Genomic DNA, 22,661 nt, shown 5'->3' on the forward strand with positions numbered 1-22,661 from the left:
CTTCAGCCGATGTATGCTTTAACCTTCAGATCAATGCTTATTCTATCATATCATTATTAGCCGACTGGTTTCTACTGGATTATATTGTTTAATTATATTGATTATCATCAGCCGATTGCCTTTATATCATTATCTACTTTGGACATATAGCTGATTGCTTAAACCCTATCGCTATCGGCTGGTATCGGCATCGGCTGGAACTACTCCATCAGCTTGTCAGCCGATCGGCTGTTTGATCTATTATTTGCATATCTTGTCAGTTGCAGGATCAAACTGACTGGCACACTCGCATCTCACTATCCTTTGGACCTGCACTATAGCTAAGCAGATCTCCCAGGCCACTGTGTGTTTTTTGCATCAACACGAGCTTGGCAGTAAGCAGTTCCGTCTCCTTGACGGTATGCATGCCTCACTGACGGGTCTGAAGTCGTTCCTCGCTCCAATACATATTGGAAACCATCTTCTCTATTAGATCAACGGCTCCTTGAACCGTTTTAGAGAAGAAGGCCCCTCTAGCTGCCGCGTCCAGGTGATCGTGGGACATCGGGGTGAGTCCATTATAAAAGTTCTGCAGGATCAGCCAGTCATCCATCCCATGATGAGGACAGGCGGCCATGTACTCCTGCAGTCGTTCCCATGCTTCCGGAATAGATTCGTCCCTTGTCTGCTGGAAACTGGAAATCCTCCCACGAAGGGCATTGGTTTTGCCCATTGTAAAGAAATTCGAGAGGAATGCCATAGAGCATTTGTCCTAGGTGTTGACAGCAGCACGATTGGCATAGAACCACTACTTCGCTCTCCTGAGGAGGGAGAACGGGAACAGCCATACCCTGACGGCGTCTGGACTGACGCCCTTTTATGGTGTACGTGCTACAGATCTCCAGGAACTGTTGCAGATGAGCATTGGCATCCTCATTAGGCTTGCCACAGAACAGGCTAGCCTACGACATCGTGATGAGGCTGAACTCCAAGTCGAAATCCACATCTCCCATGTTGATCTGCGGCCCAATGGCCACATTCTCAGCAGAGGGAGCAGCGAACTCGCGAAGAGTCTTGTTAGCCATAGTCTTGAAGGTCGGTGGCGCTGGTACGGCTGGTTTCTCTGTCGGTAGAGTTTTCTACGGAACAACGACTCGCGGCCTGACGCTACGGAAGAAAGCTTATGGATTTTCGTTGAAGTATTCCGGCCAGTTGAAACCAGTCACGCACTACCCTGTTTTCACAACAAAAGTGAAAATAACCAAGGTTAGCCTACAAAGGAAAATGATTATACAAAGGTAAATATAAAGTATTAGTTCAGGTAATCTCTATTATGAATCTTCCTCAGCAACGGCGCCAGAAATGCTTGTTGGTATTTCTTAACGATATTACTAGAAATATAATTCCCAGCAATGGCGCAGAAATACTTCTGGTATATTATGGTGACAGAGTTCATCCGCAAGCGCACGGATATACCATTGTAGCATTGCACCCGAGAGTATTCCAAGGGTATCGTATTTATTTTATCCCGTGGGAAGATCATGTAGAGATAACTTGACTAGTAATTTATATATTACTTGTGATAATCATATTCTAAGTAGGGGTTAAGATAATCCAAGGGTAGAGTAACACACAAGCATTAACTTCTTATTCTCATGATATATCATCTAAGCTAGGTGGAAAGAAAAGAGAAAGATAACCTATTCCTATACTTCTAATATACATAGTATACAGACATTCTAGTTATCTGATATACTAGCTAATACCCTCTATCCGATGCCCTCCTGATACTTCGAGAAGCCACCCCTGATTGCCAAGTTCCTTACGACAGCCCGTCATGACCATACAACTGGGGCTAAATACGGAGGAATACCCTCCCCATGAAATTAACTTAGGATCATATACAGGCGCGGAGGAATACCCGTACTGAGCTGTCACCATCAGCGGCCCACCTCTCATCCGCAGCATATAACCCCAAATAATGATATCTCGTAATCTAGACACCACATCTAAACTACCAGATACTACTTTAATATCATCGTCATGACATAGAGTAATTGCATAAGCAAACATTATACCCGCACCAAAGCATCTCCCAGATAAGCTAGCCTTATATTCAGTATAACATGAACAAAATGTAAAGTAGGCATTCATATACTCGGAAAGTATTTCAATACCATAAATGTATATAGAAGAGTATTCTAATAAAAGTACAAAGCTTACAAAAGAGGAAAGGAAAGCTACCAGAGCCATACCCGAACTCTTCCGAAGGCTTCCGGACTCCTGATTTCTACTATATTCCTATTCCACCAGCTATATACTACTAAACCAAACTTGAGAAAAATGAGAGAGCTCTTGCTTGATGTGTGTGAGTGAAGTGAGAAGAGGAGCTCATTTTATAGCTGAACTATGACGGTTGTGACGGTTGGAATGGTCGGTAATACCCTCCAACCGTCATTGGGGCTTCATCTCAACCATCCAGCCAAAACCAGGATCAAACGGCGACGAGGGAGGTTCGGCCGAACCATGGGTCGGCCCAACCAGCCCACCTTTCGGCTGGCGGCCTCCTTCGTTGCTCCTTTATGTAGACTTGTGAATTTTGGCCCAATTCATCGTGTCAATTCGGAGTTCTTGGCCCATTCATACATAAGTCTGATCCTCGACATCGTCCGACTGATTTATCATCTATGTTGATGTCGATTCTCCTCCACTTTAGTGTTATTCTCTACTAAAGGTTAGCATACCTAATACTAGTGGAATATTATTATTCTAACACATTTATGCGTTGCAAGCATCACTAGTTCTCCTCTATTTTGGTAATATTGACGGTCGAAACTGGTTGATAATGACAGTCAACAATAACCCACTCATATAAACCGATTGCACCAGGACACCTGAAAGCAGTCTTATGAATATCTTCCTCGGCCATAAAAATCTGATTGTCATCCATGAAACTTATAATCTTATGTCCTGAAGCAGCATCAACCAATTGATCGGCAACTGGCATTGGGTACTCATCCTTAGGGGTAGCCTTGTTTAAATCTCGAAAATCAATACACACCCTAAGTTTGCCATTCTTCTTAATAACTGGAACTATATTAGAAACCCACTCAGCATATCGGCATAGCCGAATAAAACCAGTATCATACAAACGAGTAATCTCAGCCTTGATAGCATCATGCATATCGGCTTTGCACCTCCTTGGTGGTTGTTGATGCGGTTTAAACCCTGGTTTGATAGAAAGCCGATATTCAACAATCGATCGGCTGAGCCCTGGCATTTCATAATATTCCCAAGCAAAGCAATCTCTATATTCTTTTAATAGCTCTATCAGCTTGGTTCAACTCTGCAGATAAATTCTTACTGATAAATGTCAGCCTCGGCCTATCTCCTGGACCAATATCAACTTCTTCCAAATCATCAGCCGACATAAAATCCCGTCCTTGCTTGTCATCAAGATCATCTACCGTGTCCTTGGTGTAGACATTTGAACCCTCCACGACGCCCTCAAAGTAATAATTCGGGCTCTCCATCTTCAATTGGTTGTATATCACAATCGGACACTTTTAGAAAAATTCCATCCCAAATCTTTCCAGACAAACAATCAATACCATCCATATCCCAAAGAGCTAAATTGGCACTGGTAACATTAACTGACCTATCGGCTGGCACGATCTCAATCTTGTCACCTTGCCATTGAATCAAGCACTGATGCATGGTCGAAGGAACACAACAATTCGCATGAATCCAATCCCTTCCAAGCAACAGGCTGTAGGACCCCTTCCCATCGATGACAAAAAACATGGTAGGAACAGTTTTGCTACCGATTGTCAACTCTACATTCAAAACTCCCTTGGTTTCAGATGGATTGCCACCAAAATCTTTGAGAATCATGTTTGTCTTGATGAGATCATCTGATTTCCTACCCAACTTCCTGAAAGTAGTATATGGCATCAAGTTTACAGCAGCCCCACCATCGACTCACATCTTGGACATCGGCTTGCCATTAACATATCCATTAAGATACAATGGTTTTATGTGCCGATTTTATGTCCCTTCTGGTTTCTCAAAAACTGCTTGATCTGGTGACAAAATCAACCTAGCAGAGGCCTCTTCAACATCATCAACATCGGCTTCTTTGGCTTCAAACTCTGCAGGTAGCATAAAAATCATATTTACCGATGTAGATGTAACGGCTTTTCCTTTAAGCAGCCTCTTGGCCTTATCGGCTTCAGCTTCATCGGCTGTCGTAACTGTGCTCTTAACACGCCACTCTTGTCTAGGCTTTGCCTTATATTATTTTTGAAAAGGTCAATTAGGCCTAGAGGGGGGTGAATAGGCTAATTTAAAAACTTAAGTAAAGCGAAAGCAGTAATTTTCGGAACTAGGCTGGGAATTTTTGAAACTTCCGAAAGGATTTTCGGAACTTCCGTTAATGCACAGAGCAGCGCACACAAAAAGAAGTATCTAGATCTAGAAGTCTACCACATGTAAACAAAGGCACATACAGCAACTAGACCAATAGCGGCACAAGCAAGCAAAGTTAGAGGAGAGGGATAAAGAGATATCACCAAGGTGAAGCTTGCAAACTTGTTCCCGGAGTTCAAATCCTTGAGGGGATTCTACTCTCCGTTGAGGAGCTCACTAAGAGCCGGGTCTTAGCTAACCCTTTCGTCAAGAGGTTGCACTAAGCACTCCTTTCACTAAGAGGTATCTCTTCCCTTGCGGAGGCGAGATCCGGCCTTCACAAACTTCTCCCGGCCAACCACAAGTAGATCGGTGGCTCGGGAGTGACACTTAGCCGTCTAGGAGTCCTCAACCTCCAAGAGTAAAAGATGATGCAAAGAACTCCCGGAGATGATGCAAGTGCTCACAAATCTTCACAAAGACCACAAGGAGCATCCACACAAACTCGAATCCACACTCTCACACACACACCAAATCCGAATCAAACACAGGTGGAGAGATGAATCGAGGAAGCAAGGCTCAAATGAACTAGAGAGAGAGAGCAAGCCAAGGGCACAAATAATTGGAATGGAACCAGCAGCCCTCACAAGTGAGGCGAGGTGGGTATTTATACCCACAGCACAAATCTGCCCGTTGGAGTGCAATAAATGCAATTTTCGGAACTTCCGAAACAATTTTCGGAACTTCCGAAAATTCCAGATCTGAGAAATAATCGAAGTCAACGCATTTTTCGGAACTTCCGAAAAACATTTTCGGAACTTCCAAAAATTTCCAGAACGCTTCTGTGTATTTTCGGAACTTCCGAAAATTTCCAGAACGCTCCAAAAGAGAAATGCTTGAAAGGAAAAATGATTTTGAGCACACGCATCACTCCTTACATGTCTATGCATCATCCCCCATAATAGTATGGCTTTTCTACGACACAATGCGAGGAAAAAGATACAATATACCATTTGATCATTGCCGCGTTACATCGCGATGTCGCATTCACGGGATATGCATTGTATTGCAACACATTGAGGACATAACAACCTTCACATTTGCTTGAATGAAAATGTTAGTCCTCTCTAATCGCATTGTAATCAATCATGAAAATCATTAGGGGCCTAGATGCACTTTCAATTTTCATGTTAGAAAATTTTGAACTCAAATTTGAACCATGGTGTTTGAAATTGCAAATTCGAATACGGTTGAATTCCATGTGCTAGAATTATTTATGTTTGAATTATTATGGTGTTAAACTGTATTTAAACATAAATTATATAATAAAATAAAAGAGAAAAAGAAATAGGAGCTAAGATATGAGGGCTACTGCTAGAGTTGATGACATATTTAGTGTCCTAAAGAATTGGGGGCAGCCCCCATTTGACTTTTAGAGGCTCTATTGTAGGGGCTACTACTCGAGATGCTCTAAGAAATCTTATTGTTGGTGCATGTATAAATCCGTGAAGCATTAAATGTTTGTAGTAAGCATAATTGTTGGATCCAATACTTGTTGGCACTACGATCTGATGCACAAAAGGAGTCATGTATCACGACTCCACTACCACAGATTTTGTGCTAGCCCCCTATACAAAGCTGCTGTTCATAATTACAAAGTATTTATCAGCGTATAGCATGTGTACATTTAACCATTGGATAAATGAAATGAAGCTCTGGTGCATGCACACCTGGCGAGATACATCGAATGGACTCCAGCCAATCGACAAAACACAGTAATGTTCAATCCCGTAGGAAAACTAGAGCAGGAGAATTCCATATGAAAATTCATTATTGTTTCATATCAAGACAGATATAGTGGAATTATATCTTTTATGAAAATCAAATACAGAACTTATCAGGAAAGGAATTGGAATCATAATAATTGGGTGAAAATAGAGTTAACGTTGTGTTAGAAAAGTAGATAGTTTGACACCTTTGTAACCAACAACAGAACCAGGGGCATCTGCCATTGAATTCTCCATCCCGAAGAATGGTAACCCCCTTGAACAGTGTATATTGCCCCCGTCTTTTCGTCCTTAATTTTAACGCTAGAGGAACCTAGAAACGAAGAAACAAGCCAATTGCACATAAATTAAATTAGTTTAGATACTATTTCCTCCAACCCATAATATAACATGTGCGTGCAATTTAAGATTCAATTTTTAAAACATTTAACTAACAATCAATATAACATGAATTAAATTTTATTTGTTGAAAATAATATCATTCAATTGACATTTGAATTTAGGTTATATTTTTATTGGTATAAACCTTATACAATATGAGAAATTATAAGCTACTCCCTCCATTCCAAAATATAAGGCACAATCACCCTTAATTTAAAGACCAAGAAATAATTATTATCATCTTGTAGTTTGGATCATCCTAATAAATACTAATGCATGCATCCAATAGGATTAGATAACATGAGAGTGGATGATTTAAAAAAGTAATAATTTAATGGAGAAGATGTCATAATTAATTGCATGCTTGCATGTATACCTTATATTATAGAATATCTAAGAAAAGTGGTTGTGCCTTATATTATAGAATGGAGGGAGTAAAAATTAATTATGGAGACCGTGCCGAGTTTGATCATGTCTTATATTATATAAGCTAAAATATAGATAAGTGACACACTAGTAAATATTAGGAAAGAAATACGAGCCTATGTAAATGACGGTAAATGTATTATCCCCCTCCCGCTCAACTTTCCAGCCGTGCATGCCTTCACTCTTTTGTATGGCCACTAATCCTTATCTCCTAGGATTGGAGTGCGAACAGCGGAGAGTAGTTGACGGACAGCGGCGGCAGCGGTTCCAGTGACTACAGCTTTGGTGGTGGCATTGGTGATTGCGATGGCAGCAGCTAGTTACATGTGCTAATGCTGATGAGATAATCACATTTTGTGAAAGGGCATGTCATGTTTTGTGTGAAGAACAAGTGATTTAATTATGAGCAAATCACGGCAGATTAAATCAATTTCTTAGGAGATAAGGAACAATCTATAGGAAAACTATAAAATCTTAAGTTTCCCAAAACCTAGGAAATTAAAACAAAATATAAGATGTGAATGGTTGCGTTTGAGGGTCTCTAGTTGGGCTTGGCAGCTAGAGATAAAATCAAATCGAAGAAAAATGGGCACTGATTTTACCTTGCATTAGAATTGGACTAGTTAGGAACTTCCGATGTTCAAATTGGAATTTCACATTGAGCTCTTGATGATCCCAAAAGTCAGAAGTTTCGACAAGTTCCATTCAGAACTTCCGGTTTTTCTTCATATTATTAATTAAATGTTGTATTTCTGCACTATTTTCTTCTTCCAACCCAACAAGAAATTAGAACTAGGTGGAAGTGCACCTGCAATTTTTTTTATCAGAGACAAATTCTGATTTTGCCCTGCTATTTCTTCAAATTACTAACCAGGCCAACTGCTATACCTGTGTCATCACCACTGAGCTCCAGTTCGCACCAATATGCCCAAGAGATTTCTCATCTGAATATGATTATTGGAGCGCTGTTGGTCGTGCCTAAAAATTGGGAGAGGGTTTTGGTACTTGTTAGAGAGCTTTGTCTTTGACTTATGTTATAGAGTAAATCTCACTTAACCATGAATATTATTATGATCTAAGTTGTACAAAATCACACGATTTTTGTCATGTAACACGTAACTTTAGATACTCTGGCCATAAAGTTTCAGAAAACCATGGTATTGATCATTTTGACTTTGATCAACCACACTTTTGAGTTCTACAATCACATCTTAATTAACTTTATGAGTGTTTTATCCATTATAAATTTTATATGCATGTATGTAAAGCTTTTTTAAATATGAATATAGGAGTATATAAAAATGGTTAACGGTGCGGTTTTCTAAAATTTTAGAACTATAATTTTTGAAGTTATATGTCATGTATTAAGATTCTTATGGTTTTGTGTAACTTGGACCATATATAATAGATGGGGTTTTACGAAATTTAACTTTAGGAACATGTTTATAGGACTCTTGGAGATGCTCTTATTAGGAATCTTAGTAGCTTTTCTAATAGGTAGGAATCTTAGTAGCTTTTCTAACAGGACTTAAAGAGTAAATATCGGAACAACGGAGGCAGTGTTGCTAAGTAAAAGTGTCAAGCTAATAATGTCTTCCCTTGCCTTTGGTCGTGAATTGTGCTCAATTCACTCCCCTATCAGTCCGCGGTTTCGTTTTGCATGACGAACCGTATCCGTTTTAGTTCGTGGGACCGTTTCTGTTCTTTTCCTAAAATGGCACCGCATTGAATTTCCTTTTCAGGAAAGTCCTAGTCTCCCCTTGTTTCCTTTTCCCCTCCCCCTCCCCCCCTCAGCCGTGCACCTCCCCCTCCTCCCGTGCACGCGCTACCCTCCCCATTTGCCGAGTCCGATTCCCTCCCCTCCTCCCAATCCTACTCCCCCTAGGACTCCACCTCTTCTAATCTAGTCCTCCCCTATATAAGTGATCCCTCCCTTGTTTTTTTTTCCTTTTCCAACTCAATAGCCTAGCCAGAGGTGGGTGTGCTGGTTAGGGGTAGTTATATGGAGGGTTTTGTGATGTGAACATCACTCCTTCGGATACACAGAACAATCCTCCAAAACCATCTCTTTCCGGGTGCCTGCCCCACCAGTGAGCAAGCGACTAGCTGCGTCCGGAGTTTCTACAGCGCCAAAACCACCTCCCCCACGACCAGCAGAGTCAGGTAAAAGTTCTTTGCAGGTACTTGCCAAGACTGCCTCATCCATCGCCTCGATGGGACGCATTCAGTGCCACCGTTGCTAGGGGTTTGAGCATGTGCAGAAAGATTGCCCTAGTCAACGGGCATAGGTTGCTATAGAAGATGGCTACGTCACCACCTCCGACCTTGAAGATGATGGGGAAGAGGAGGAAGAAGAAGTTGAGGATGAGGGTAGTGATGTCTTTGGTCATGATGACACAACGGCCTACACGACCATCATTGTATAGCAGGTGCTCAGCACGCAGGTACAGCAACCTGAGAGGTTGCAACGCCATAATTTGTTTCAGATTTTCTTCGTCATCAACAAACGTCGTGCACGTGTGATCATTGATGGAGATAGCTGCAACAATTTGGTGAGTGATGATTTGGTCGAGAAGCTTGGTTTGACCACACGCACACATCCACATCCTTACCATATTTAGTAGTTAAACGATTCCGGAAGAGCAAAGGTAACACAGGTTTGTAGGGTTTCGTTTTCCATTGAGACATATGCAGATTCTATTGATTGTGATGTGGTTCCTATGCAAGCTTGTTGACTTTTGTTGGGTCATCCTTGGGAACATGATAATGATGCTACACACCATGGTAGGAGTAATAAATACACTTTTGTGCATAATGGAAAGAAAATTACTTTGCTACCTTTGACCCCTGCTGAAATTGCAAAGAGGGATGTACTTGGAACAAATTTATGATCAATGGTGGATTTGTATATAGAGCTAACCGTCTATGCATTCCAGTTGGTTCCGTTCGCCTTTTCTTGGTATAGGAAGCGCATGGAGGAGGGTTGACGGGACATTTTGGAGCTAAGAAGACGGAAGATGTTTTGGCCTTGTATTTCTTTTGGCCAAAGATGAGGAGAGATGTTGAGAGGTTCGTGGCACGTTGCACCACTTGTCAGAAAGCTAAGTCTCGATTTAATCCACATGGTTTGTATATACCTCTTCCTATACATTCTATTCCTTGGGCAGATATTTCTATGAACTTTGTTTTGGGATTGCCTAGGACTAAGAGGGGTAGGGATAGCATTTTTGTTGTGGTGGATCGTTTTTCTAAGATGGCACATTTCATACCATGTCATAAAAGTGATGATGCTATTCATATTGCTGATCTGTTTTTTCATGAGATTGTTCGCTTGCATTGTATGACTTCTATTATTGTTTCAGATCGCGATGCAAAATTCTTAAGTCATTTTTGGCACACACACACTATGGAACAAGTTGGGTACAAAGCTATTGTTTTCTACAATAAGTCACCTACAAACAGATGGACAAACGTAGGTAGTCAACCATACTTTGGGTACCCTGTTAAGGGCTATTTTGAAGAAACATTTGAAGATGTGAGAAGAATGTTTGCCTCATGTGGAGTTTTCATACAATCGGGCAAGACATTCTACTACCAAGGTAAGTCCTTTTCAGGTAGTATATGGTTTCAACCCTCGTGCTCCTATTGATATCTTGCCTTTACCTACTAGTGAGAAGGTTCACAATGATGCTAAGGCACGTGTTGCATTTATTTTGAAAATGCATGAGACAACTAAGCACAATATTGAAAAGATGACTGAAAAGTATAGAATTGATAATAGTAAAGGTAGGCAAGAAATGAAGCTTGAACCAGGTGATTTAGTTTGGTTGCACTTGAGAAAGGATAGATTTCCAGAATTGAGAAAGTCTAAGTTGATGCCTCGCGTGGATGGTCCTTTCAAAATTGTTGAGAAGATTAATGATAATGCATATAAACGTGAGTTGCCTCCCGAGTTTAGGGTTAGTCCCACGTTTAACATTTCAGATTTGAAGCCATACTTGGGGAGAAGAACATGAGCTTGAGTGGAGGATGACTCCAATTCAGGAGGGGGAAGATGATGCGGACATCACTCCTTCAACAATCCTTCAATGGTCATTCAAGGACCGATAACAAGAGCTCGCGCGCGACGATTGAATTTAGAGATGAGCTCGTACCTATGTTCTTCTTGGTACAAATTTGAGAATAGATTGCTATCTAATCATTATATTGTGATTAGGAACAATGGAGGGGACAAGGAGACACTTAGAGAAGGACTTAGAATCATCGAGGATCATCAAGGTGGAGGCCCAAACCAAGTCAACCTCTAGTGCAACTCGGAGTCCAGGACCAGTCTGCACTAAAACGGGCGACCAGGTCGCATACGCGCTTGGATTGGGGCGTTCTTTACATGTATGGAAAAGGTAAGAAGATAACCTTTCCAATGGATTTGGTCCCATGTCCAAATTCTTTCCGAGTCAATAGGAATCGATCGAACAAGTTGGCATCCAGAATCTGTTCCGATGCTGCATCACCGTATTTGGGCCTTTGGGCAATGTATCGTGTTGGAGCCCATTAGGGTTGCGCCAAGGGTTTGTTGCACGACCCAAACTCTATATATCAGTACCGGCCGTCATCTTTATGGTTTGGGTTTTGCTTAGATTATTCTGTCGAGAACAATTTCGCCACTAGATCGGTTTGTAAGACCCCAACTTGTGAGCTTAATCATTCATTTGCAATTTTGGTTGTATTCTATCTTGTTTCTTATTTGTGTTCTTCGATTGGCAACCAGGGATTAGCATTCTCGGCTGTGACGGTCGTTAGCGATCAGTTTCGACCGTCAATATTACCAAAATAGAGGAGAACTAGTTATGCTTGCAATGCATATTTGTGTTAGAATAATAATATTCCACTAGTGTTTGGATCACTTACCTTTTGCAGAGAATAATCATAAAGTGGAGGAGAATCGACATCAAATTAGACGACAAATCAATCGGATGATGTCGAGAATCAGACTTATGTATGAATTGGCCAAGAACTCAGAATTGACACGATGAATTGGGCCAAAATTCACAAGTCTAAAGTGAGCAACAGAAGAGGAGGCCGCCAGCCGAAATTGGGCTGGATTTTGCCGTCCCCTAGTTCGGCCAAACTAGCCATGCAGCCGCTGGATGCAAGGTCTTTGATTGACGGCTGGGATTGATCCCCAATGACGGTTGGAGGGTATTACTGACCTTTCCAACCGTCATAGCCGTCATTACCTGTCTATTTAAGGAGCTCACTCTCTACATTTCAACACACTCTCTCATATTCTCTCAAGTTTAGTTTAGTGTTCTTAAGCTAGTGAAGTAGGAATAAAATAAAAATCGGAGTCCGGAAGAGTTCGGGTATGGCTCTAGTAGCTCTCCTTTCGTCTTTTGTAAGCTTTGTACTTTATATAGAATACTCTTCTTTATACATTTCTGGTATTGGAATACTTTCCGAGTATATGAATGCCAACTTTACATTATGTTCATCTTATATTGATTATACTGCATAGTTAACGGGTATAACGTTTGCCTATGCAATTACTCTATGTCATGACGATGATATTAGAGTAGTATGTGGTAGTTTTGGCGTGGTGTCTAGATTATGGGATATCACTATTTGGGGTTATATGCTGCGGATGAGAGGTGGGCCGCTGATGGTGACAGCTCAGTACGGGTATTCCTCCACGCGTGTATATAGTCCTATGTTAATTTCCTAGGGAGGGTACTCCTCCGTATTTACCCCGGTTATATGGTCATGACAGGCTGTCGTAAGGAAAATCGACAGTCAGGGGTGGCGTTTTGAAGTACCAGGAGGGCATCAGAAAGAGGGTATTAGCTAGTTAATCGTATAACTAGAATGTATGCATACTATGTATACTGGAAGTATAGGAATAGATTCTTTTCTATTTTCTTTCCACTTAGCTTAGATATTTTAGTATGAGAATGAGTAGCTCCATGCTTATGTGTCACTCTACCCTTTGATTTATCTTAACCCCTATTTAGACTATGATTATTACAAGTAACATATAAATTATTAGTATGGTTCTCTCTACTATGATCTTCCCATGGAATTAAACAAATACAATACCCTTGGAATACTCTCGGGTGAAAAGCTACAATGGTATATCCGTGCACTTGCGGATGAACCCTGTAACCATAATATATCAGGAGTATTTCTGCGCCATTGCTGGGAATTATATTTCTAGTAATATCGTTAAGAAATACCAACATCGGCGAGGTCATCCGCATTTCGACACGGGTGATAACTAGAGGAGACGTGGTGCTGCGATTGCGGGGCTCAAGAGCGTGTTCGTTCAAGAAGCTAGATCGATTTGTGTTGGTTCTCTCCCGAAATCGTTGTTTATCAAAACATTTCGGAAGATCGGCAACCCTAGTCCACATCATTTTGTCATGATTTCCCCCTTTGTAGTATTGTGGCGGTACTTCGGGGCATGGTTTCATGTGCGGAATCGTGTCTTGTGGGTAAAGTTGTAGACCTCTGATCAGAGTAAAACTATTCAAATTGCCGTGCCCGTGGTTATTGTGCGGTCAACCAGCTCACAATAGATAGCGATGATTCGGGTTGTCGAATATCTGGGCGCGACAAGTTGATATCAGAGCTGATCTTGACCGTAGGACAAACCAAACGGAAAACACATAGAGCCCTCTGAAATTCTCTTCTTCCCCTGGAAATCTCTTATTCCCACATTTTGAAGTGGTCCAGTGAGTCTAAATATATGAGTCTGTTTTCTTTTGAGTTTCTGAGTTTCGTCAAAAAATATATATTTTTTCTTTGTGCCTTTTTGATTTTCAAAGAAAATGTGTTTTCGGCTATTTTTTAAAAAAAACATTTCGGCAAAAAAAATGTTTCGGTTAAAAAAAGGGGGATTTTTCAGCGGAAAAAAAAGAGAGGTTTTGGTATTTTTTTAAAAAAAGAGTTTTGGTATTTAAAAAAATTTGGCTGAAAATAGTATTTTAAAAAATATATTTATATATTGCTTTAGTCTTTTGATTTCAGTTTAGTGCTTTTTCTTCCTTTTTGCTTCTAGTTTTAATGCCAGCATCTCATTTCTGATTGGAGTCAGCTTTGTTCCTTCTATCTTCTCTTTAGATGGCTGATTTCCCCCCTATTCACCGTGCTGAGCTCGCAAATATGACATTGGTTGCCGGCTACATTGAAGCTTCAGAGTACACAGTTATTGAGCCCCTCAGTGGAGAGTTGCTGCATAGAGTTCGCTTGGAAGTTCATGGTAGTTTGGGCACCCCTCTGGTTAATATGGTGGTTGAGACTTCTAGAGGAACAATAGAGCATGCTTGCCAGGAAGCCGTATATTTGGTGATGACCAGGATTTGAGAGAAGTTTGTTTTCATCTTCGATGGAATTGCTTACCGTTATCATCCAAGCTGTTCAGCAGGAGGCATTGCTAGTACTTTCAGTTCAGCTTCAAGTGAGAATGATACTACTTTTGGTCGCATGAGGACTGTGATGAGAGCGCTTGACAAGATGCACCAGGATCTTCACCGAGCCTCAGAGACGTTGAACGACAAGAAGCTTATTCAAATAGCTCGTTTGCAAGATGAGGTTGATCGTCTCAAGGTCGAGAGCGCAATGCTCCAAGGTCGTCCAGCACCAAGAAGAGCCAAAATCCGGACAATGTCGAGGAAGAGGTCTACAGCTCCCATTCGCATGCAGTTGGCGTCCCGCCCCAGTCGATGTCCTAGCCGTCGATCCCGTTCCCGTCCCAGTTCGCGCGTCTTCGCAGTTGCCGATGCTCTCCGCCGCCAAAGCCGCAACAGTTAGTGATGCAGTGAAGTGGATCGTGTCAATCTCTAGTAGCAGCAGTTCGAGTGGTGATGAAGAAGACGATGTCGTCTCTGCCGATCATAGGAGCTGTTCCAAGCATTAGGCTTGCTACCCTAGTTTACCGTTTTGTTTACTCATTGCTTGGTAGATTTTTGTGTTTAGGTGTGTTTGCTTGTGGGGTTTAGTTGATAGTCGATACCATGTGCCTATGGTATGACGTTCTACTTAAGGATTTTTTAGTGTGTTTTAAACCAGAGCAGAACAATTACAGTTGAACAATAAATAAAAAAGTAATGAGGTTCCCTAGTAACTGTTTTTCTCCTTCCCTATTTCTCTTCTCGTCTTCTGCTTCAGATGGTGAACACAAGGACTACCCGTTCTGGAAACAATGTCAATGAGGAACAGCTGTTAGGAAATGGTTCAGGAGATATATCAGAGAATCCTCCGCTTGCCTAGACAATAGCAAGACAGACTCAGATAATGACAACCATGATAAATCAGATGCAACAACAGTATCATCAGATGATGCAACATATGATGCAGCAACAGTAGCAGAACCAGCAGCACAATGGTCCCCCTCAGTCCAAGTTGCCAAAGTTTTGATGTGTCCGTCCGCTGACTTTCTCGAGCACAAGTAACCCAATGGAGGCTTACGATTGGTTGTACGCCATTGAGAAGAAACTTAATCTACTTAAGTGCACTGATCAGGAGAAGGTTGCGTTTGCCACACATCAGTTGCAAGGTCTAGCTTTAGCTTGGTGGGATAATTAAATGATTACCTATTCAGCCGGAATAGAAGTTACTTGGATGAGTTTTGTCGTGTTTTCAGGAAAGCCCAGGTTCCCGATGGAATTGTTGCATAGAAGAAGCGAGAGTTTAGGTCTCTACATCAAGGAAACATGACTGTTACTGAGTATCTGCATGAGTTTAATCGTCTAGCACGTTATGCCCCTGAGGATGTGCGAACCGATGCTGAGAGATGGGAAAAGTTCTTGGCAGGTTTGTATGATGAGTTGACTAACGAGTTGATTTCTAGAGATTATGCTGATTTTCAGAGAATTGTGGACAAAGCCATTCGTCAGGAAGACTAGCGTAACAAAATGGATCGCAAGAGGAAAGCTATACAGTTCAGGAGTCAGCAAGATGGACAATAGAAGCTCCGCTACGGTCCTTGACAGCACAATGGTCCAACTACTATGATTGTCAACACAATGGTCCAACTACTATGATTGTTCGACAGCACAGGCCGTATCAGCCAGGAAATTTCAGCCAAGGCAATAGTGGAAATCAGAACAACCGTAATCCCGTTCCGCGCCCGCCAATGGAACAGTCTCAAGCTTCGCAGCCCCAACAGCCGAAGGAGTTAGGAGGAAAGCCCCTCACATGTTTCAACTGCGGAGATCCCGGACATTTTGCAGGTAAGTGTCCTAAACGAAAGCGCAATGGACCCAAGATTGTTCAAGCTCGTGTTAATCACGTGTCTACGGAAGAAGCTCAAGCAGCGCTGGAAGTGGTTTTGGGTACGTTCCCTGCGAACTCAATTCCTGCTATAGTTTTTTTTTTTCTGGTGCTACGTATTCATTTATATCCAAGAGATTTGTTGGGGTACACGGGTTAAGAAAAGTGGAACTTAGTTCTCCCATGAAAGTTAATACACCGGGAAATAGCTCAACATTAGTTAGTTTTTGTCCCTCTACGATGATAGAAATCCAAGTGTCACCTTTTCTAGCCAATCTTATCCTTGTGGAGTGCAAAGACCTAGATGTCATACTGGGAATGGATTGGTTGACAAAACACAACGGAGTCATTGATTGTGCAAGCCGCACAGTTACGTTAGTTAATGGAAAAGGAGAAGTGGTAGTGATGCAGTCTCCATTAACTCAGAAGAAAGGAGTAAGTTTGAATCAAGTGGAAAGTGAACACCAGGAATAAAGTGATCAAGTTTTGTAGAGTTCAGTGGAGCCATCATTCGGAAGATGAAGCAACTTGGGAGAGAGAAGATGAGTTGAAAGCCATCCATCCCCATCTCTTCGCCAGTTCTTCCGAATCTCGAGGATGATATTCTGTTTAAGGGGGTAGGTTTGTCACACCCTGAGTTTTACCTTCCCTTAGGTTCCAAATCACTAATAAATGGCTTCAAGAATTTGCTTTGGTTAATCAGGAGAAAAACCCAATTAACAATGCATTTAGTAATCGGAATTGTCAGGGAAATTTTTTTTTCAAATTCTCTTTGCTCTGAAAATCACTAACAGGACCTAAAGAGTAAATATTAGAACAATGGAGGCAGTGTTGCTAAGTAAAAGTGTCAAGCTAATAATTTCTTCCTTTGCTTTTGCTCGTGAATTGTGCCCAATTCACACCCCTCTCGGTCTGCGGTTTCGTTTTGCATGACGAACAATATCCGTTTCCGTTCTTTTCCTAAAATGGCACTGCATTGCTTTTCCTTTTCGGGAAAGTCCCAGTCTCCCCTTGTTTCCTTTTTCCTTCCCACTTTCCCCCTCAACCGTACGCCTCCCCCTCCTCCCGTGCGCGCGCCGCCCTCCCCCTTTGCCGACTCCGATTCCCTCCCCTCCTCTCAATCCTACTCCCCCTAGGACTCCACATTTCCTAATTTAGTCCTCCCCTATATAAGTGATCCCTCCCCTTTTTTTTCCCTTTTGCAACTCAATAGCCTAGCCGCCGCCGTCGCCCTCGCGTCACCGGTGATCCATTTTCCCTCTTAATTGAATTGTTTGAACCCAATGTCAATTATATCCCTGTCTAACATAACCCGTTGTGTCCTCTCTAGCACCGCCTCCATCATCAATCTCGTGCTTGCCGCCGGACCGCCGCCATCGTCGTCGTGCTCCCTCGCTGGTTTTGCTCTCCGGTAAGGTTTTCCCCCTGTTTTAGGGTTAGTTTTTCCCCTTGTTTTTGTTGGTTTGAATCGTGCCGCTAAACCCTAGCCGCCGCTGTGCCGCTCCGTCTAGCTGAGCTACCACCGTGCCGAGCCGCCATGCCGCGCCGCCACAGCCATGTTGCCCCACCTAGACGCCTTGCCGAGCCGCGTCGCTGCCGTGCCGAGCAGCGCCGCCGTCATGATGAGCCGCCGCCTTGTCGTGCCGAGCCGCTTGCCGCCGTTGTGTCATGATTGCGCTTTGCTAGAACCTAGCCGTTGTTTTGTCCCGTTCCTCAGTAGTTGAGTTGTCTAGCCGTAGGTGCAACCCTAGGTTCCTACCGGCTTATTGTTTGCCGTACCAAGGCTTTACCGTGAATCCTGTCTAGCCCGCCGGTTTAGCCGCAGCCGTTGTTGAGTCGTTCGCTCGTTCGTTCGAACAAGGTGCTCCCGTGGTTCGTTCATTCGTCCGTGTTGAGTTGTCCTTTAGTTTAGAGCCGTTCAGAGCCGTCAGTTTCGGTTGATCATTTCGATGATCCCCTGTCACGTAGAATCAACTCGTTGAGTCGGTATCTCGTGAGGCTCGCTAGCCAGTCAATCTATCCTTTGATCTTATTTTGTTTTGGACATTAATCTCTGTCAAATGATTAAGTTTTTTCTGTTATTAGTAATAACACAGAGCATCTTGTAAAATTGATAATTAAATAATCTGAGCTCCGTTTTAACACATTCAAATTGTAGTAAATTCGCTAAAATATCAAGAATTCAATAAAATTGGTTTCTTTTGCTGTTTCAGTAGCTTTTTAGCTTGTACTTACTGTGTGCCTTGTTTGTCGTTTAGACTCCAGCAGTTCCGACGCTCCAGTTTATTTTGAAGTGGTCACTGAGGTCCCGTCAGCTCAAGAGCAAGGCAAGTCATATGAATATCATTGATCATATTGAGCCTATTTACAAAACCCCTGCTTTTCTCTTAAATTTGCATTATTTTATTATGCCATGTGGGATGGAATTTACCAGTACTCAGCCTATGTTTACCCTGATTCATTGATAGCCTAGGATAATAATTTGACTAGATGATTGGTCTAGGGATGCTTAGCCATGCTTGGATCAACTAGCTCACAATAAGATTCACTGTAATACAGTCCTTAATTTTTATGCTGATATTGTGCCATTTTGGCATATGGTTAATTAATTATATATGCTTTATTGGTGGGTCGTGGGTACATGCATGATTCATTTGGTGGTCGTGCCCATGACAATTAAGGACCGGTTCAAGGGAATCCCTGGAAGATATGCTTGTACTAACCACAAGCCAGATGGGCTCCAGGCTAAATCTTAAGTTTTATATTTTCTAGCTAGCACACCATTGGCGAGGGTAGGCGTGATGGAGTATGGATGGGCTGGGGGGGGTCTACGCTGCTTCCGGATTTACCAAGGCATGAGCGGGGACTGCCCATCGCCTTATGGGGATAGGGGTGAAACCGGAGGTGGGTGTACTGGTTAGTGGTGGTTATATGGAGGATTTTGTCACGATTTATCCCTTTGCAGTATCGTGGCGGTACTTGGGGGCATGGTTTCATGTGCGGAATTGTGTCTTGTGGGTAAAGTTGTACACCTCTGATCAGAGTAAAACAATTCTAATAGCCGTGCCCGCGGTTATTGGGCGGTCATCTAGCTCACCGTGATTAATCTCACCTTAATAATTTGACTTCTTGAACTGGTGTAGTTCAGGTGGTTTTGGGTTGGGCCTATCGCAACGTGGTTTAGCATTGGACAGTGATGATGTTAATACTTCTTAATTATCTATTGTTTTACTATTTTCAACTTATGATTTATAAATGCTGCTTTTAATGCAAAATATCCTATGAGCCAATCCTGTGATTAACCTTGCATCATACCTTCTCCATGGTATGACTTGTCGAGCATGGTGGTTGTACTTAGTCTTGCTTTATTTTTCCCAATCCCCCAGAAGCAGAGATATTTTGCATTAAAAGCAAAATATGAAGATTAGGCGTGTGCCAGACGTCAAGATTTTGCCTGTGGAGTATGGAGGAAGCTTCGCTTCGCTGAGAAGATTAAGTTTAGTTGGTCTTTCGTTTTTCCGCTGCTTTTTTGAGTTTATTTTGTATTTTTGTAAGACGTGGAACTGCATCAAATTGTCACCTGTGTACTCTGGTTGATGCATGGACAGAGGTTAAATGCACATATAGCCGGTGATTTGGGTTGTCGAATCTATGGGCGTGACAAAATCCATTTTCACAAACATACCTATTAAGAGACACACCTTAAAAAATAGGTATATTTTCGCTGATGGTCCAATTAAGAGGCCTGCCTGCAAGTTTTCACACCCAGCCGGTTCATACTTCCTTTATGATTTACTCCCCCGTCCATCACCTCTCCTCCCGAATCTCCTCTCTGTACTCCTCCCCTCCCCTTTCCTCTCCCTACCTCATTTGGCTCCTCTCAGCTCTACCGATGATGGGAGCGTGCAAGCAAGCGCCAACCGGTGGTGGCACTGTCCTCAGGAGCGGCAGGAAGGGGCGACAATGACTAGGGCGATAGTGACGGAGGCAGCGGCCTCAAGGCAGCGGATTAGGCGGCACCACCCTTGGCCGCGGGAGAGGTGGATCCATCACCACCAGGCAGCCCCGCTATGGGATCCGCCTCTGCCGACAACACGATGGGCGGTGACAACAACTGTGCGGCTACGGTAACTACGATGATAGTGAAAGCCTCAAGGGGAGCGGATCCACTGGTCCCAATCTCGGGAGCGACGCTGGTGAAGGAAAGGCAAGGGGTGGCCGTGGAGGTGCAGGATCGACCGCCCGGCCCTGCGACGGGTGGATCTATACAGGGTGGTGAAGGAGTGCTGAGGAGAGGCGGCAATAACTTCCGGTGCAACGACAATGACATTGGACTGCGCTGGCGACAACGACAGTGGGAATGGGAGCACGGGTTTCTGGGTTTTTGATTTTCTGGACTTTTTTTTTTTGCAGATGGATGGCATTATGCAAAAAATCTGTTTTCGTACACGGTTCAGCTACCTGTTTGGGAAAATACCGATTTTCACAGACACCTCGGGGCATGTGGGCCTCATAGTCGTTTACAAATTTATGTTTTGACCGCTTGTAAAGATGGTTTATGTATGAGAGAACATGACTTGTAAAACCATAGATGAGACTATAGCACAAAGTCACTTCCTCTATAAAATTTTGCATTTCAACCCTTAACTATTTGACCATTTTAGTCCCTTTATTAACTAAAAATGTTCAAATTTTACACTACAAACCTTATGGCACTAAGTACTATCATACATGTACCATTTCCTTACCCATGCCCCACTGGCCATTGTCAAAAGCATCACATTTTCGTCACCCTCATCTATCTCCCTCACACAATTACTCTGCTCACCGCACATTGGACACCGATCCCAAATCGCCTACACACTAACACCATCACCATCCCCATTTCCTCCAAAGCACAAGCAACATTGTTGTCCCTTATTAGTGATATGCTCTAGAGGCAATCATTGAGATGATTGTTTCACATACTTTGTCTAGAATTATAATGAAGTGTTCCTTGAGATAGATGACTTACTATTGATCAATGAATATGTGACTTATTCGTGATACTCTTCATCTAATATGCTACTATTTCTAAATCCTCCTTGATTGTATATCATAGGTGGTATCATGATTCTCAACAAGCATATTGGCTAACTTTAGGTTGTCAAATGCTACTGCACGTAACTAGATTGCTATAAAGGAAGTATCTAGGTCTGTTATGATACATGTAGTGAGTGTACACGAACCTATTGGGTCACACATTTAATGTATTGAAATGACTTGATTGGATAGGGATCTAGGTAAGCGTCCTAATGGTCCTTGGAGGTCCAATTAGAAGTTCTATTCATTCAAGGGCGACGGTTGAGGGGGTAAATGAGACATGCAAGTACATGAACCATCATGATAAACCCTAGCCGCCCCTGCACTCACGAGCCAAACACTAGCTGTAGGTAGACGTGTCTGCACACAACGTTCCACCCATAGACGTGTGGATAGCAGTAGTCCGCCCATGTTGTGGCATTGATTAGCGAGTGAGTGCGAGGAGAAAACATTCATGCGAGGAGGATACGATCAAGTTGCTAGGATTGACTACTTCAAATATGTTGTCCCAAGTTTGTCAAACCAGTTTGCTGTGCTCCAAATCTTGTACCGCTGCTCAGCATCTCATGGTTCCTGTTTTATATGGTAAGAAATTTTCTTTTAAACTATCATAGCCTAACCATAACCCTGCATACTCATCTACCCTCACACGTCTGGACCGTCGTTGTCCTCCTCTACTCCCAAATCACCATCGCCACTTCCGCCTCCAACTACTTCCATTCACTGTGAATGCTGCCATCCTCATTTACTTTAAAGCTTTGAGTCATCACTCTTCACCAATCACCACCACCTCCCCACTTCCACCGTCCCCTCCCACGATTGAAGGGCTTGTGGTAACACGGATGACGGATCGTGAGCAGCCCTCCATGGAGTTTGTGCAGTGGGCTGATGAGCTCTGTGGCGCCGAGGGCTGCTCGGCTGAAGGACGATGTTGATGGCACATATCAGACGATAAGCTTGCAGTGGTGTGTCACGCTTGACAGCTGTGGCACATATATGGCAAAGAGATCGGCCGATAAGCCTTATATCAATGCAGATGCAAAAACTTGCCCAGCAATGGTGCAGATATGGTGTCAACGTGAGCAGCTGCGTGTCTGAGGTACCGATCCAACAACGAGACAAACACCTGGAGATGCTTGCCCTCACTGAGCTCTCCCCATGCCGTTTCCTCTGCGGTGTGGAGCATCGTTTTATTCTCCAAAGGAATGTGCCTCAGTGAGTGTACCCTGACACTACTACAAGCCACTGCTTCCACCTCCCCTCTCCTCCATGATAGGATGCCTCCTACATGGACTTGTGAGGCCATTCGCCAACATAGTGCATTGTAAATTA

The 22,661-nt window shown here is 42.8% G+C and overlaps 1 protein-coding gene and 1 non-coding gene across 3 annotated transcripts in view; one reads left to right on the forward strand and one right to left on the reverse strand.

Moving 5' to 3' along the window:
• The first annotated feature begins 590 nt into the window (after positions 1–590).
• LOC136356412 (small nucleolar RNA R71) lies at positions 591–697 on the forward strand. The gene has a single exon (XR_010741199.1). It is a non-coding gene; the product is annotated as a small nucleolar RNA R71 (small nucleolar RNA).
• A 5,171-nt stretch (positions 698–5,868) lies between these two features.
• Positions 5,869–22,661, reverse strand: part of LOC107275866 (aspartic proteinase 39) — a 30,387-nt gene continuing 13,594 nt past the window's right edge. Inside the window, exons 10-12 of one of the 2 annotated variants that reach the window (XM_015779815.3) lie at positions 6,362–6,486; positions 6,117–6,185; positions 5,869–6,024 (exon numbers count right to left, since the gene is read on the reverse strand). In XM_015779815.3, coding sequence (XP_015635301.2) covers positions 6,007–6,024; positions 6,117–6,185; positions 6,362–6,486 — 212 coding nt within the window. In that variant the 3' untranslated portion in view covers positions 5,869–6,006. The other variant, XR_010740539.1, reaches the window with a different exon arrangement.

The sequence above is a fragment of the Oryza sativa genome, chromosome 4 (genome assembly GCF_034140825.1).
Source record: "Oryza sativa Japonica Group chromosome 4, ASM3414082v1".
Taxonomy (NCBI): Eukaryota; Viridiplantae; Streptophyta; class Magnoliopsida; order Poales; family Poaceae; genus Oryza; species Oryza sativa.